This window comes from Microtus pennsylvanicus, chromosome 20 (assembly GCF_037038515.1).
Source record: "Microtus pennsylvanicus isolate mMicPen1 chromosome 20, mMicPen1.hap1, whole genome shotgun sequence".
NCBI classification, from domain to species: domain Eukaryota; kingdom Metazoa; phylum Chordata; class Mammalia; order Rodentia; family Cricetidae; genus Microtus; species Microtus pennsylvanicus.
In genome coordinates this window covers 28,753,401-28,770,859 of record NC_134598.1, presented here as the reverse complement: position 1 = coordinate 28,770,859, position 17,459 = coordinate 28,753,401, and the positions used below count along the sequence as shown (strand labels likewise).

At 46.4% G+C, this 17,459-nt stretch overlaps 1 protein-coding gene across 2 annotated transcripts; it reads right to left on the bottom strand.

Annotated features, from left to right (window-relative positions):
- Nucleotides 1–1,387: 1,387 nt before the first annotated feature.
- On the bottom strand, nt 1,388–17,055 carry Nudt4 (nudix hydrolase 4). Of its 2 annotated transcripts, none has more exons than XM_075954751.1 (5): nt 16,810–17,055; nt 7,065–7,175; nt 5,989–6,033; nt 4,210–4,297; nt 1,388–3,974 (listed from the first exon to the last, which is right to left on the bottom strand). In XM_075954751.1, exons 1-5 carry the CDS (start codon nt 16,903–16,905, stop codon nt 3,772–3,774), a joined length of 543 nt encoding a protein of 180 aa, XP_075810866.1. In that variant the 5' UTR covers nt 16,906–17,055; the 3' UTR covers nt 1,388–3,771. The 2 variants fall into 2 exon arrangements, with proteins under 2 accessions (XP_075810866.1, XP_075810865.1); XM_075954750.1 differs by having other exon boundaries at nt 4,210–4,294.
- Between the last annotated feature and the right edge of the window lie 404 nt (nt 17,056–17,459).

Here is a 17,459-nt window from a genome sequence, read left to right as displayed (position 1 = left end):
GACAAAAAGTGCTATAAAACTTTGAATTTTAGGAATGTACTTTTGGCTACTAAATTCCTAAGACTTGTCATGAAGGCTCCTTGTCATGGAAAGGACTGTGCGTTAGCAGACCCTTTATTGAAGCAGTTGGGAATACCAACCCTATGATCGCAAAAATTCTATTCTTTTGAAGTGGTTCCTTTGTGTAGTCCTGGCCATCGAGATTTGCCTGCCTCTTGAGTGTTGGGGTCAAAGGTATGCACTACCACGCCTGGCTCAGGATCGTTCTGGAACTCAGTATATAGACAAGACTGGCCTGACTCAAGGATCCACTTCACTTGCCTCTGCTAGAATTAAAGGTGTGTGCCATTGTGCCTGGTTCTACCTCAGAAATTCTTCAGGATCCTGCTCAGAAGACTTCAGGACAATATTGGGTTTGTTCCTAACTCAGTTGCTTTCTACTGGTTCTTGTTTTTTTGAGACAGGCTGCCATTAGCTTAGGCTAGGTTGGCTTTGTCCCTACCGTCCCATACTGGATTACCGTCACAGCCCGTCTTTTCACAGGGCTCCTGGAGACAGAATGTGGGTCCCATGCTTGCTTAGCAAACACATTACTGACTGGGCTATCTCCCTGTAAAGTTTAATTATATGTGTGTATGTGCCTGATTATGTATAGAGAGGCTACATTAGTTAGCTTCCCCTGGAGCTGGATTTGCAGGAAGTTATCTGTGTAGCCCTGACTGTCCCCTAAACTCAGATTCCCTTTGCTGGAATTAAGGGAGTGCATTACCTGCCATACCCAGCCCAAACTTTTTGTTTTTTTCAAGACAGGGTTTCTCTGTGTAACAGTCTTATTAGCTGTCCTAGAACTTGTTCTGTAGATCAGTCAGGTTGGCCTCAAACTCAAGAGGCCTACCTGCCTCGTGAGTGTTGGGATTAACGGTGTAGGCCTCCACCCCCTGGGCACCCCAAAACTTTTTAATCTTTGGTCAGAAGTATAATAGTGATGTTCTGATTACTTTTCTAGTTATTTAAATACTATGAAACTAAAAAAGATTGGCAGTACTCTCATGATAGCACCTTTGAACTCCCTGATCCCAGTCAGTCATAATGAAGCGCACAAGTGCTTGGATGGACGGTGCAGGTTCTCGGGTAGGGGTGGTTGACTAGGTCAATCAGTATTGCTCACTTATTAGAGTATGGCTGTGCCAGTTATCTGTGGAGGCCGGAAGACACTGGAGCTGGAGTTAGAGGAGGTTATGGGCCTCTCTTATGTGGGTCTGTTCCTTTGGAAGAGCAGCTAGCACTGTAACCCAAGTCATCTCTAGTCTCCTGGGCCAAGCATGCAGAAAGCTGATTAACTCTGAAAACACTACTTATGCTAAAAAAAAAAAAAATCCACACAGACTATGTTTCCATTTTTATTTGATGTTTCCAAATGTAAAAAAGTCAAGATTCTTACACCAGTTAGAATGAGACCACAAGACCATGCAAAGCGTTTCTTCCTTTTCTGCGTCCTACTACAATGTCATTGACAAAGAACTGGATGGCGCGTGCTCGGTGGGAAAACGCCATTTCTTTACAAGTCAATAACAACTAATCTTCTGGTTTTTGTTTGTGTGTTTTACTTGGGAGGCACATGGAACTGGAGAACTTAGCTGCCCGATTTCATTTAGCTACTTCCCGAATAAGCACAAACAGCCGTTTCAGCACTGCACACCGCAGAGGGCTCAGATGGTAGACACCACCTTTAGGAGATCCAACTAATTCTTAAGAGAACTGAATCGCCTTACTTCTTTTCCTCGACAATCTTGCTGGTCTGGGTTCCAGAAGAGCAATACGGAGCCCTCGGTGGCACTGAAAAGTGAAGCTGCATTCTGAAACTTCTTTGCTACTTGCATAGACCAAAGATAGTTGGTTTGCTAAATGGCACTGAAGAAAATCCTGACTCAGGTGACATGACTTAGTCCAAATGTTTCTGACCGAAGAAATTATACAACAATATTTATAGGCTAACTTTTAAAGAGATGGCTGACATTAATACTGTACATATTTTACATGGCAATACACAGTCCAAGAGTTTATAAAATAAGTTCATGCACGGTTACCTCTGAGAATATCATGTACATATAAACCCCCAAGCACTGGTGATAGTTTGTTAGCTGGAAGCAGTATACTATACAAAGCAGTCCAGTTTCTCTGTTGTGTTTAGTACATAGAGAAATTGCAGAGATTTGTGAGGGGGGGAAGGTCTATTGGCAACTGATAGAAAATGTCAATCTGTGGGTTTTAAAATGTTTCCTTTATAAAAAACAAGACCAGAATACACAACCTGTACAGAGAAAAATATAAAAGGTCTGAACGATCATGTGTGACCACACTACATAATTCAGAGTGAATGCTACTGGCTGAGTTTTTCTGCTTTACTCATTTCTTTTTCTGACAGCATTAATTTAGAAACTAACGTTTTTATTTAGTTCCGCTGCATTTGTGGCACAAACTCATCTTCAAAACCAGTTTTCCTTACATGGAAGGACCATTTTCAGCAGCGACTACATTTTAAAGGTTTAAAAGTTAAACAACAAATGTCTTAATGTACTTCCCTGTTTTATACTTGCCAGTTAGGATATTTACAAAAGGTTAACAATGGCTACATAAAGAACGATCTTTTCCTCTTCCCCATCACACATCTGTTTTCTTTCCTTTCCCCCTTCCCTTCTGACCTCAGAGGACGTACAGGTGTCTTGGCTCCTGTGTTCTAGTCCCCCCCAGGTAACTGACATGACCACTCACCGACACTCATACAGCGGGAAATGTCCTTTCAAATGTGCTCTCTGTCTTAGGCCTGGAAAGGCTGAACAGGAATGGCCATTTGATTAGCAGCCATCGCTGACTGGGACTGAAGGCTACATTATAATCCTGCGGTACACTGACAGTTTAACTGGAGATGTCACTAAATCTAAAAAATGCATTTTAAGAGCAGTCTCCATTGAGGGAAATGTGGCCGTAATATATATATATATATATATATTCTATGTTAAAAGGATTAGAAAGGGAACTGGCAACTGAGCATGCTAAATAAATTTCTATAAATACATTTTCAGGATGAGAGGCACTCAACCACATGCAAATTGCTGATAGTATTTCCCTTAAACGATGAACTTTCTATATTTTATATTGAATCACTACTGTTAGAGGGGAAATATTCATAGTAGGTTGACAGTGATATAATACTGTTTGTGAACATTCAATCTTAGAAATAGTGATCTGAAGTACTTTGTCAGAGGTTACAGGACCATATCAAAAAAACAAAACAGCCCAAATCTGCAGTTTACAAATGGAGATCACGGCCTTTTTAAACATGTTCTGAGGTGGATATATTTCTTTAAATACTGAGAATCTTTCTCAGTTCCCAACACAAAGATCTGGTGACTATTTGATACTGTAAGAAGGGGTGTGTGTGAAAATATATACCCTACAGCTTATCTGACCTGGCAAAACAAACCACAGAACGATGTCAAGTGGGAGGGGAGGGGCCATTAAAAAAAAAATGAAAACCAAAGTTACAATTAAGGCTCTAAAAGAAATCCCACATGGCTTTGGCGTTTTAAAATATTTTTTATGCTATTTTGTTGTTTATTTTAAAAGACTTGAAAGCATCTGAAACACATGCAAACTATTCGAATCCCTGCATGGCCAATTCAGAGTGCCAGCAGCAGTCAGATGTGTTAGAAGAGAAGCCTCTCCCTCATGTCTGTGACATGACACTGTGGGGGAAGGGCCCCCAGCTCTCTATCTTATACTGGACGGCACCCCAGAGGGCTGTGCAGCACTCACAAACAAGGCATTGCTATCTGGGAGGGAAGGGACCGTGGAATTTCCGTTGGTTGGAGAACACCCCAACTTTAGTTTCTCCAGATACTCTGCGTGGACAGGCTTATGACACTGAAGAACTTTGATTGCATCTTCTACTTTGAACCACTCTCTCTTCCTTCCTGGAGAACAGTAAAACTGTAGTTACTGCAAGGTCAGTTTTAAAAAGCATGCCCTATTAGTACACAGTATTCCCTTGCCTCCCCCCAAACAGTGACCTTCGACTTCTTAAATGACATCACATGGCAGGGTGTGGTAATTTAGATTCACCTCGCCCTCTCAGAAGAGTAACCAGAAATCAGTTAAGGTGAATTGGAAGGCTGTCAGCAGTGACTAAGCAAAGGAACAGGGGCTCACCTATATTTACAGAGTCTTCCCAGTCTTCCAATATTTCAGTGACTGTCAGAACATAAACATACGTTCTGTGCTTCCGGTCTTGGTTCTGCTTGAATAGAAAAGCAAGCATTTTAATTCACAGGAGCTGACCACGCATGGATTCAGTGGGAAAATCCAGTCTAGTAAGCTAGGCAGAAGTGAGTACATGTAACAGGAACATTTAGAAATTGGCATTCAAGATGTTTAAGTGGGGAAAACCTGTTCCCAAAAGTTCTCTAACCTCTACATGGATGCATGTGTGTGCATACATGCACAACTTTTGTTTAATTAGAAAAACAGTAGGCACTGTAGGTCATGGCTCTAAAGTCAGTACTTGGAGGGCTGAGGCAGGAAGGATTCAGTTCCCAGCCAGCTGAGGGAAGAGACAGGAACTGGCTGGGGTGGTGGTGCACACCAGGGGCCAATGTTTAGGAGGCTGTGGCAGCCTGCACTAGAGGGAAGGAAGCCGTCTCAGCATCAGAAACTGGAGCTTCAGCACTGTCAATGGGAAAATTGCTAAAATGGGAAACTTTAATATTTTCACTTAGACATACTCAACTTTATTTTGATAAAGAAAACCCTGAGATCTAAGTGGAATCTAAAAACAAAATCCCTCCTCTTCCTATTTTTATGCCCGTGAAGTGAAATCTGCATTTCCTACTGCTTTCCACAACTCACTAAGGTCACTGCTGTGGTGGGAAGCAGTTCCAACGCGCTGCGATACTTCCTGATGGGCAGGACATGCTGACTGACGGGCTCTGTTAAAACAGTGTACTGTCTCTTTAACTATTATGACTTTTCTTCAAAAACTGGCTCTAAAGATGTTAGGTGTGTCCACACACAGAAAAATTTGTTTCTCAGTTTAGCCAGGAGATGGCACTATGTAACTGTAAAACCAATGTACAGACCAAGAGTACTGTCTTAAGAACCATTCTTAAAATGTTTATCGTGTGCAGGGGCACTTTTGCTGTGTGAGGGAACTACTAGTTATAAGCTTCAGTGAGCTTCCTGGGAATTGAACCCAGGTCCTCTAAACCACTGAGCCTCCCCTCCAGCCACAACCCCATCCTCAGACAGGGTTTCTCTGCATAGCTAGCTCTGACTGTCATTGAACTCAGATTTTCCTGTCTCTGCCTCCTGAGTGCTGGGACCAAAGGCATGCAGAATTAAAGGCCGTTTGTATACTGTATTATTCATTAATTACTGTGTTCTGCTGAGTCATTAGTAACACATTTTAATTTCTAAAGATTTAAAAAAATCTGTATGGTTCCATCAGAGAGACTGAGCTAACTAAGGGAAGTCCCCCTGTTCCTGGCATGCCGCTTATCTATGTCTGAGAACAGCAGATGAACAGACTTCAGAACCCGGCCTCTCTTCCCCATCGTTCTGAGTAGGATCACTTTCAAATCCCCTCACAGAAATTCCATTCTGCCGTCAGTACGAGGTTGTTTGATGTCAGCATCTGTTCCTATACTCGAGTCACTCTCTGTCGTGTGTGTTACACACTAAAGACAGAACCACGGGGACTGCTGACGATACCGTCTATTCCTTGGTGCACACTGAATTCAGAGGTCTTTATGTGTTAGCTTTACTGTACGGGCAGATACAGGTAACCATGGCAACGCCAGTGTGTGCAAACTTGAGGGAACCCCCCCAAGCCCTCACCACTGACTTGCCTACTGATAGTTTGAGGAAACTGATCCAGGCTGCTGTGAGGAGAGACTTAGTAACCGGTAAAGTGAGGGCTCTTTTGTAACTCACCTCGAATACTCCCAGGAGTCTGCCTAGTTTTCCTTTGACTCCAGCCTATTAAAAAAAAAAAAGTTGGTAAGTAAAAGACTTATCATTCATAATAATTACATTGATTATTACAAAACAGCTCAGGCTTTCCTAGCAAGTTATTGCCTAATCATGAAATTTCTTGGCTGTAAAAGGCCTACTACCTGTGGTTTGCTACAGAAATCCTAATTGCCTGTTTGGTTAGGCTGATTTTCATTTATCCCCTCCTCCCCCAATGACAAGGGTGATAAAAATTTAGACTTTTAACAATTTGGAAAAACCTGTGAATAAAAACAGCCTTTTCTGTAAGAATTAACGGACTCGCCCCTTCTTAAAAACCTGCCTTTCAAAAAAAAAAAAACAAAAAAAACCTGCCTTTCTCCTTTACCAGGGCTCGGGAGCCACAATTCTCTAGCTCCCACTCGCCGAAGGGTCTCAACTCCTCACCCCGTTTCTACAGCAACCTCGATGCTTCCTGTCAAGACTCTGAAACCTTTCCTATGTACCCCCAAAGTCCAAGAGCATAGGCACCCCCCTCCCACTTACACCTTGTTATGGTCTTGCCCACGAGTAAAGCAAGTTCTGTCCTTAAGGGAAGGAACAAGCAGGCCACCTGGGATTTTGTGCACGAGGACGGTACCCAGTTTACCAAATTTTAGGACATAGATCTTCCTGCCTCTGCCTCCCAAGTCCTGGGATTAAAAGTGTGCGCCATCACCACCCGGCAATTAGTTCTAGTTTAAAAATTATGCTACACAGTTGTCTCTACTCAATACAAGAATGATCTAGCTCTCGGGCAAGGCCATTCTGCCATGCATTGATCACTAATCAAACAGCAAGTCTAATCAACAGTTGCATGTTAACATAATTCTAGAAGGTTCACATTGATTTTAGATGCTTACCATGTAAAAACCAAACAAAAACCCCTTAAGCAAAATGTTAACTATAGCAAGACTTATAAACACTGTACCAGATAACAACACTTCTACCATCGGCAAGAAGCCAGAATCCCCTCGTGTAAAACCCCTCAGTGTGTAAAAATAGAACACCGCTCTCACCTCTTCATATACTTCCCTCACAGCAGCACCGCCAGGCTCCTCCTCTGGCTCCATCCCTCCTCCTGGGACAATCCACTGGTCCGGGTACCGACTGCTACTCACCAACAGCACCTGCAAGACCCAGGATAACCACGTACTGAAGCCCTGAGAAGCTAAGATACAGCATTCCAAACACTTTCAAGGCTGCAACTGGATTCTAGACCAATCTCCTCTTAAATTTCACTGGATTAAGGGCACACATAACACACACCAACTGACAGCCTATGGGGGGGGGGGTAGCACCGACAGTCCCATCATTAAACCAACCTGCACCTATGCACTCATTTATATTGGGGGGTGGGTCACTGAGACAGGGTCTCATTGTGTAGCTTTGGCTAGCCTGGAAGGAACCCAGGACGTACATGGGATCATTTAATCCACCAGATTTAAGAAGCGCAGCGTCTGTTCTGTGGTCATCACATCAGTTATTTTGGGGGGGTGTGGGGGTACAGATGCCATGTGGCATATATTCCCATGCAGAGGCTGGACGGTGAGTGGTGTTCTCATCACTCCCTACATTTTTAAAGACAAGGCTTTAAAAATGGAGCTCACTTTTTGGCTACACAGGATGGCCAACAGGCCCGTGGGATCTGCCCATCTCTCTATTTCCCCTACCCCTAAGGAGTCAAAGGCGTATGCCCCCACACAGCCTTTCACCTGGATGTTGGCATCCACACCCAGCCTTGCCCACTGAGCCACTGCCACAGCCCCACAGGTCAGTTACCCTTGAGCCACACAATCTTTGTCCTTCCAACTAACAGGCTGGCCACCCTGCTCCCCCATAAAATAAGAGTTCTTGAAGACCAGTGCTGAGAGACAGAATCGGGGAAATGCACGACCAGCCACTGGCTGGGCAATGCCATTTGATGCTCAGGCTTAGGCAGAAAGAGGCACCTGAAAATTCAAAGCCATTTGATTAAGCGAGTCGGATAAACATTGTGATCTTATGGTCTCGAACAAGGTTGGCAACCAAAACCCCCCTTGTTTTGAACAGTTCAAGCAAAGAAAAAAAGGGGGGTCTCTCTCTCTCTGGATAGGGTCTTGCTGTACAGCCCAGACTGTACTGGAACTTGGTATGTCGTACAAGCTACCCTTGATACTCCTCCAGCTTTCAATGCCTGGGGTTCTACAGTACCTGCCAGCTGGGAGTATGTGCTATTTGGATTATTAGAATCCCTCACTGTTGCTGGCTTCTGCAGATCGCCTGGCTTTTTACATCGCTGTCACAGCAGAGTTATTGAAAACAGACCACGTGGGCTGCAAGCCTAAAATAGTTAGCTGGTCTTTACAGGAAATAGACTTCTGACCAAGAACAGCATTAAGCCCGAAGTCTATCTCTTTAAAACAAAACAAGCCACTCCAGTTGGGCTTTGGTGGCGCACCTTTAATCCTAATACTTGGGAGGCAGCAGCAGGTGGATCTGTGAGTTCAAGGCCTTAGTTCTAACAGTTTACTAACACTGAAGGAGTACACACCTGTTGTACAAATGGAAAACCGTGACCCATTCAAGTTCTCCGAAGGCGGCAACCACCAAATGTTTGTGAAGGTAACAATGTCTTAACCATCTTCAACAAAATGCTGCAAAATTACTGTGGTATGCCAAAGTGTATCTAAACAGGTCTGCAGGTTGTTTGGGGGTGCCTGGGTGAACACGCTAGATGTCCTAGTGGGCTTTTGGCTGCAGCCAAACAACTTGGGGGAGCAAAGGGTTAATCTGGCTTACACTTCCAGGTCATAATCGATTATGGAGAGAAGTCAGGGTAGAAAGGGAGGAAGAAACCGCGGAACAATGCTGGCTTGTGTTCACCTAGGACCACCTGCCCAGGGATGGTGCCACCCACAGTAGCTGGGCCTGCCCTATCCTCAGTCGAGATATTCTCCTACAGACATGGCCTCAGGCCAATCTGCTCTGCAACTACAACAGAGGTCCTAATAAACTAACCAGCACACCAAGGAAGCTCTCTCTGTAACGCCCCGAACCCCAAAATTAATTCCCAGTGTGGATATTGGCTTTTTTACAGGGACACAAGCAATTTTACTTTCTCCCATCTGCTGGAAAGGCTGCTACTGGCTAACACTCAGAGACACGGTGCTCACTACGTGAGAAACGATGGTGTGTCTACATGCAGAGTGTGCAGGAAAGAGGTAGAGGGCTTGTGTCTTCTTTTTTTCTTTTTCCGAGACAGGGTTTCTTTGTGTAGTTGTGGCCTGGCTGTCCTCGAACTCAGAGATCCCCCTCCCTCTGCCTCCCAAGTGCTAGGATTAAAGGCCTGCACCACCACCATCACCCCGCTCCTCCTTTTTAGATAGAGACAGATCTCTCACTAAGCCTGGTGCCCACCGCTTTGGCTAGACAGGTCAGCAAACTCCTGGGATCTGCCCTGCCTGTTCTTCACCACTGCCACACCCCACAAGAGCCGTATGTCACCATGCCTAGCTTCTCATGTGAGTGCTAGAGACTCAACCTGCCCCGGCTGGAGAGCTTCAGCTACCCACAGTAATTCAGCTCCTCTAAAGCCCTGTTCTTGTCATACTGGATCTAGAACACTGCTGCGCTGCCCACACCACTCCTAAGCATGTCACCGACAGAAAGTGGCCAATCCATGGAAACACTGAACCAACAGAACGGCTGGTGAAGCCTTAGAAAAAGCACTTACGGCTGCTTTGAGGGTGGTGGCAACATGTCAATAAGTTTTAAATTTAATATTTGCAATTAGGGTATAAGTTCACAGTTAGACACCAAGGAGCCAGAGTTAAACAAATCTAGCAGTATAAGAATACATGGGTCTGAACCTGACACACACATTGATTGGAGAACAGGGACCTATTAATGATTTTGTTTACATGGAAAACACTTGTCTTGCAGGACTAAACATCGAGACTCTGGCCTAGGCAGGCCCTGCTGGCCACTTTGAGCCCCATGCTCTCCTGCCTGCAGAGCTGAATCAGCTCACCAAGAACTGCTTCTTCACAGAGTACTGCTAGCTTTATAATTCTGAGAATGGAGACAAGATGGCAGGAAAATATAAATATATATATATTAAAAACCTGTAAAGACTTATAGGGGAAGAGTCTTTTGTTCAAACTCTATTTTGAGGAGAACGAGGCTGCAAATCCCACTTCAATAACACTGTTACCTAAAGGAGGCTCAGTGAGGCTATTAAAATAGTCACGGGCGCTGGCCCTTTGTACCCAGACTGACAAAGGAATCACAGGCTTTAAAGTGCACCCATAGGACCTGCAGTGTAAGCAACGACCCTGGTCCTGACCCCCGTCACAAGCCTCTTATTTCAGCCCGAGTGAGAGATGCTCTGGCACTGCTGGCTGGGTAAGACGTGCGCCCCACAATTCTGCGCTGACTTCCTTGATCTTTTTACAATGGGTTGGAACAGTGTGTGCAGCTGGCAAGCCGCTCCAAAGAAGCCATTACTTAGTAAAGGAATTTAAAAGCCATTGGTATTCAGAATGTTGGAACCCTAAAAAAATGAAAGCCAGAGTCAGGTCAATGGTTACCGCATTCCCAATATCCATTCTTTCTCCCTCCTTTTCTTCCCTCTACCACCTTTCAGTTGATACAGGGGCTCATGTAGATCAGCTGGCCTCACACCATCAGTAACCAAGGATGACCTTGAACCTCAGATCCTCCTGCTTCTGCTTCACAGTGTGTTCCTTTGTGCCCAGCTCTTGAAAAGAGATTTGTTGGTGTCCATGTTTGGTGACAGCAGATTTGCAATCTAGTACATTTCATTAAAAGCTTCTCATCTGCACCTATATGCCCTGGATCTGCCAATTCCACTGCCTCAAACCCAGAGACTTTCGACCTTTCACGCTTTATAGAGACCTGGAGCTGCGTAGATTATCAGGGGCCACGTGCAGTGCATTGCTATCGAACAAAATAAAAAAGCCAGCACCTCAACCCTCCATTCCAAGTGCCACATCCTAGATCACAAAGATCCATATCATCTTAGGGGCCCCTCTTCAGACTAGGGCAAAGGTGTAACTTTGCTATCTACACAGAAGCTGCTTTGTCATCCTTCATCTTCAGGCGGGTAGAGGTTCCTGGGACCTCTGTGCACAGTAATAAAAATCAGCACAGCCCTCTAGTTTAAGGGGAAGCACTAGGGAGCAAGGCATGGCTGAGCTTGCTCGGTGCGGTGACACTGAACACACTGGATGGACCAATGGAGGACTTTTCCTCGAAGCATTCACATTCTTGGGGGTGGGAGAAGAAACCATGCAGCGGGCTAGTTTTTATGGCTGAAACTAGCAGGAAATGAAAAAAATCTTATATAAAGCCCTGTAACAGCTGGGCGGTGGTGGCTCACACCTTAATTCCAGCACTCCAGGAGTTCAAGGCCAGCCTGGTCTACAGAGCTAGCAGGACAGGCTCCAAAGCTATAGAGAAACCCTGTCTCAAAAAACAAAACAAACAAATAAATAAAGCCAGAACAACAGACCTCCATAAATTTTGGACAAGTGATTTAGTCTAACCCAATAGTTTACCAGGAATCTATTGGTATTCTAAGATGTTAACTTTAATCAAACCATTAGCTTCAAATGTATGTCTCCAAAATTGGATCAATTTAAACAAGCAATACTGATAGATACAGAAATATCACATCCAACTACCAGCTTAACTAGGTTAAGAGACGTGATATAAACACAGCAGAGACCTGAGAACCAGTGGTTCTAAGTGCTCGCCTACTCATCTGGAATATTCCATGAAGTGGAAATGAGGGCACAACCACATTTAGGAGTGGAAGGAAAGAGGTGATTAAGAGTCCGGTGTGGTGACACAGACTTCCGACCCCAGCATTTAGGAGGCAGAGACTAGATCAAGAATTTGAGGTCTGACTGGGCAGTGGTGGCACACACCTTTAATCCCAGCATTCGAAAGGCAGAAGCAGGCGGATCTCTGTTCAAGGTCAGCCTGGTCTACAGAGTGAGTTCCAGGATAGCCAAGGCTACAGAGAAACCCTGTCTTGAAAAACAAAACAAAGTTCAAGCCAGGAGGGGAATGGTGATCCCTGGCTGCAGTCCCCCCATTCTAGAGAGAGGCAGAAGGCCTGCCTAACCTAGAGTTAGCAGAAGGTCATCTTCTTGGGCAATTCGGTGAGTCTTGTCTCAAAAACAAACAGGCACTGCAGCTCAGAAGTCCAGCCCAGTGCCACGCATGGCAGGAGAACAGTAGAGACCAACCCCCAGCCTCACTGACTGGTAGAAGCCAGTGCTCCACCGAAGCCAAACCTGCAGCCCTGGCGTTCCTTTTGTTGTTGTTTTCTTTTCTTCTTCCTAAACAGGGTTTATCTGCATAACAGCCCTACTTATCCGGGAACTCCTAGCTCTGTGGACCAGGCGGGCCTTGAACTCACTGGCCTCCGCCTCTCAAGTGCTGGGATTAAAGGAGTGCACCACCACTACCTGGCTCTGGTGTTTTGAGATAAGGTGACTGTAGCGTGGAGCCCGACACAGACGAAGCCGGCCAGTGCAGAGATGAAAAGTATGTATGTATGTATACTCATGTTCAACAATAAAATCCATCCAGGAAAGACTGATAAAATTTAACTCTTAGTATGAACTCGTTAGAAGCAACCCACCTCTCATCTTTCTTTCATCACAAACAAAAAAGCCTTCCACAAATCACTCTCCTTTTCAGTTACATGCTAGGTAAGTATCCACCATGGAGCTATATAACCCCCACCTTTAAAACAAACCGAGATTGAAGCCAGACACAGGGGCTCATGCCTAGAGTCTCAGAAACTGAGGCCGGATGACTGTCTGGGCTACAGAGGGAGATACTGTCAACAATAAACAAAAAAGAAAAAAAAATCTCAGATTGGGTTAGTGAGATGGAAATCTGCTGACAAATCCGAGGACCCGAGTTCAATCCCCAGGACCCACATAGTAGCAGAAAGGAAAGAAGGAAACCCACCGAGTTACCCTGATCTCCACAGCATCCTCTCCTAAAATTGTTAGCACAATTTAATTGTGTGTGTGTGTGTGTGTGTGTGTGTGGCAAAGCCATTTACCTAGTCACAACAGCAAACACCACTTTCTTACGATTACATAGCCTTCAGAGAGTGCCGGCTGACCCCAAGCTTGCTTCAACACTGAAGGCTCTCTGCAGAGAGACCTATCACAACTAACAGACATCTACTCGCTGTAACGCAGTGAAGGTGCTAATTGATAAAGAGATGGTATTGCTTAAGGAACAAAGCTGTCTGAAGATGTAGGCACAGCCAACAGAAGGCAAGTAGGCATTCAATTTTCCCCGTAAACCCTAATATCGAAGGAAAGATTAACCCACCAGGCTACAGAACACTCCTGGAATCACCCTAAGGCAAAACAGATGCAAATGTTAGACACAGCTCCCTTTGAAGAAATGGCTGGTTTAGTGGCCTACAAGGTCCTTTAGGTCTGGGGAGTCTTAGGCACAGATGAGCTTATCTCACTCTGTTTAAAAGAAGGTACCTTGAGTGGGGGGTGCTGCGCTCGCTGGTCAAGTATGCCAATACCTATAGAAAGAATGACTGCCAGGGGTAAATGACAATTATCCAACTTACTTACTCCCCCCACCCCAACCCCCAGATAGAGTTTCTCTATGTAGCATTGGAACTCGCTCTGTAATCCAGGCTGGTCCCGAACTCACAGAGATCGCCTGCCTCTGCTTTCCAAGTACTGGGATCAAAGGCGTGCGCCACCACTGCCCGGCTTGGTCCTGTGTTATCCACCCCCCCTTAGATAAACATTCCACCACTGAGTTAAACCCTCTACCCAAGGCTCTTAAGTTGTTTTTCGTTTGTTTGTTTTTTCCCTTTGCATGACAAACCACCATTGCAGAATACGTTCCTTACCAGCAAAAACTTCACTTTACATCCACTCTGCAAATATATATATATGCAAATATGTTCAACGGAATTTATTTATGGTTACCTACTCATAATGCTACTGTAATCTGTCTACACAAGCAGTATGCCAGCCACGCTCTGGATGTTTAAGGGGTCTGTCTGAAGTCACATGGAAGATCATGCTTCTCCAGAGAAGTAGCTAGAGAGGCTGCTCAGATGAAACAAACGGCAGACCTGAACTAAAAAGCCCTGCTTGTTCTGTGACCTTGGGACAAGTCGCCTGAACAACCTAAATTTGGTGCTTGTTCTTTCTGAGACAGGGTCTCACTATGTAGCCCAGGCTGGCCTTTAAGCGTACAGAGAGACGCCCTCTGCTGTGTGCTGGTGTTTAAGGTGTGCACCACTTCATCTGGTTCTACTCCCCGCTCCCAGGGTGTTTCCACTTAACCCAGGCTAGTCTCCTAAACGCTGGGATTCCCAGCACATCCCAGCACCAAGCCAAGGTCTCTGGCTTCTAACTTCCTGTGCTATGCTACCTCTTAAGGCAGAACAAGAAAACCAAACAGGATAAAGAAAAGGGGGGGACACTTAAAACTACCCCACCCCCCAAAAGCAAACGACTCTACTATTAGAAGAACCTGTTCTAGCTGGGCATCAAGGTTCATACCTGTAATCCCAGCACTCAGGGAAGCCAATGGGAGCTCTCTGTAGCCTTTTAGGGTCAAACAGTAATTACTCTTTTTATCTGAAATTACTCTCATCTTTAAAACATATATTTAAATGTCCTAACCAGGACCCACGAGTTCTTAACCCAGTAGAGAAGCATTTCTTACCATCAGCTAGAGAGGTGGGTTCAAGCAGCTTTGGAAGGTTAATAATATCATTCCAGTAGGGAAAGCCCAATCTCTCCTAGACATTTTGCTGTTCTGCTGAGTTCATTCTGTAATTATCACACAATAGAAAGAGCCTCTACTATACACAACCACAGAAACACAAACTCCGAAGAGCTAAACCAGATGTCCAAAGTTGGCTGTGTGTTCTGGAGAATTCCAGAGTCTTCCCTCAGAGCAGATCTCCTAAACAAGTTGATTCACTAGGTTTCTGAGCCAGCAGGTTCTAAAGTTTTATAAACTGGATTTTAACATACCCCCCAAGTCTTGCTCCTCTCGTCTCATTTTGAAAACAGGCTGTAGCAGTTATTTTACAGCAACTTCAGAGACAGAGGGAGATGCTCAGGATTGAACCCAGGGCTTCATTCCACGTGCTGGGCAAGCTCTCCACCACGGAGCTGAATTCTTTTAGCCCGGCTCCCTTGCATCCCGCAGAAGCAATTTCCAAGCAACACCTGTTTAAGGTCACTTTTGAAGCAGTCGTCAAGAATGCTCTGCCAGACCCAAAATTTCTATCATTTTGATTTCTCCCATCTTCAAAACTTCCCCTAGGGGAGACACACAGACTGACACACACACCACGTGAAAATCTGGGCCTGAATTTTCAACAGCATTTCACGGCACCATTTTAAAGGTAACTTAAAGGCTCTGAAGTTAGCCTCATGATATGGGCCATCTGGTCGCAGACGCCCTTTACCAAGACACCGGCTTTTGGAGTAAGAACTGGATCCTGAATTTCGACTCTACCGCCTCCTAGTTCTGTCATTTGGGCAAAGTACTTCTGCTCAAAGCCGTCTTCTCAGCTATAAAACGGGGCTGACCAGCGCGACCTCCAGTGCTAAAAGGATTAAATGTAACCAACATTCCCGGGGTTGTACCTAACACATTATAAACGCTCAAGCTAAAAATATGGTAGCAGAGCTGCGAACAAGTCAGACGGGACCCTGGGTCTACTCGCTATTCCACGCGTTTATATTTAGTTTGCCTTGCCCTAGCACGGCCCTTCCCTAAAGGCACCCCCCTCATCCCCTTGGTAAACTGCGTTTAACGCTTGTTGACGACTTTCTTTGTGCACTTTCAAAAACGCCCTTGTATTTCTCTCCTAAGTAGAACCACATCAAAGACCTTTCTTTGGAAGTTCCTTCGGGACTCGGGTTTAATACTAAAACGTTTCAAATCAACCTGAAGTGTTTGTTTCTTCAAAAATAAAGGGGGGGGGGAGCTTAAAGATCACAATTTTCTCAAGCACGAGGCTTTTGTTAATATAACAACTAAGCCACTGAGTGTATGCTACGAGGAAGCCATTAAATTTCCATCTCCAGCTTTACGCCTGGTCTTTTACAGGACACGGTTATGGAAGCAGAATTCGGAACGGTTTAACTTTTTCTCTATCAGTTAATTTTAGGCGTGGCAATGCTACAAGATTTCCCCCAGCTACCAAGTGGCTTAACCGACTCAGATCAAGTTGAAAACTGAGAGTCGTTTTCAAAATCGAACAAATATAACTGAAATAAACAAAAAAATCGCCCTTCCAGCGAACACTCCAAAGCCCGTATCAATCCAATGCGGAGGGGTAAAATTACACACCGCTCCTTCCCAGACGTCAAGCCACACCGCAGAGCAGCCTTGAGAAACCAGAAGAGCGAGAGATCAGCGTGCCGAAAAGGGCAACTCTGCCCGGTCTCTGGCCTATCTTGTCCCTCTTGGCGTCTTTCCACCCCTCTCGCTGGCCATCTTTCTTTCGATCGTCAGAAAAACTTTAAAAGCGGAGGCCGTTTGGTAAAAGGAGGTATATGTGTGTAACGAAACCAACTGCTTGCGAGCTAATGGACGACTTAAAAGGCAAGCTGGCGAGGCCAGCGGAAGGTCTGCAGCTCAGGGTGAGGGGGCTGCCCGAGACCCCGCAAGCCAGGGGGCGCAGGGGGTGCGGGACCGAGCCCCGCCGCCAGCCTTTGTCCCCGTGCTCACCTCGTCCTCCTGCTCGCTGCGGAAGCACAGGCAGGCCGCCCGCTTCTTAAAGCCCTCGCGGTCGTACGTCCGCGTCTGGTTGGGCTTGAACTTCATCCTAGAGCCGGGCTCCTGCTGCCGCTGCTCCGGCCGCCACCGTGGGGACCCGGCCGCCGCCACCCCGCCGGGGAGTCGGGACGCGGAGAGTCGCGGCGCTCGGACGCCGGCGGGACGGGCGGCGGCGCGGACACGGACGGCGAGGCCGGGCGGCCGGCGCGACGCGGGATGGGACGCGGGTCACTGCAGCCGGGGCGCAGCGGTGGAAGCGCCGCCTCTGCTCGGGCGCCCGCCGCTCTCCATGGAGCCCGCCGCCGCCGCCGCTCGCAGCCACTCCCTGCCTGCCGCCGTCGCCGCCTGCGCCGCCGCAGCCGCCGGGGAAAGAGCGCGGCTCCAGGCTCGTGCCACGCGGAGACAGTTGGAAGCGGCGGTGCCGAGCGGGCAGCGACGCCGAAGATGCGCGCCTCCCCCTTCGCCTGCATTTAAGTGGGGCCCCGCGCGCGCGCGCGCGCTAGCTTCTCTGCGCGCGCCATCGCGCCTGCGCGCCAGGACCGTTGGTGGGGGGGGTCGGGGGCGGGGGGAATGGAGGGAAAGAGGGAGGGAAAGGAGGGGGG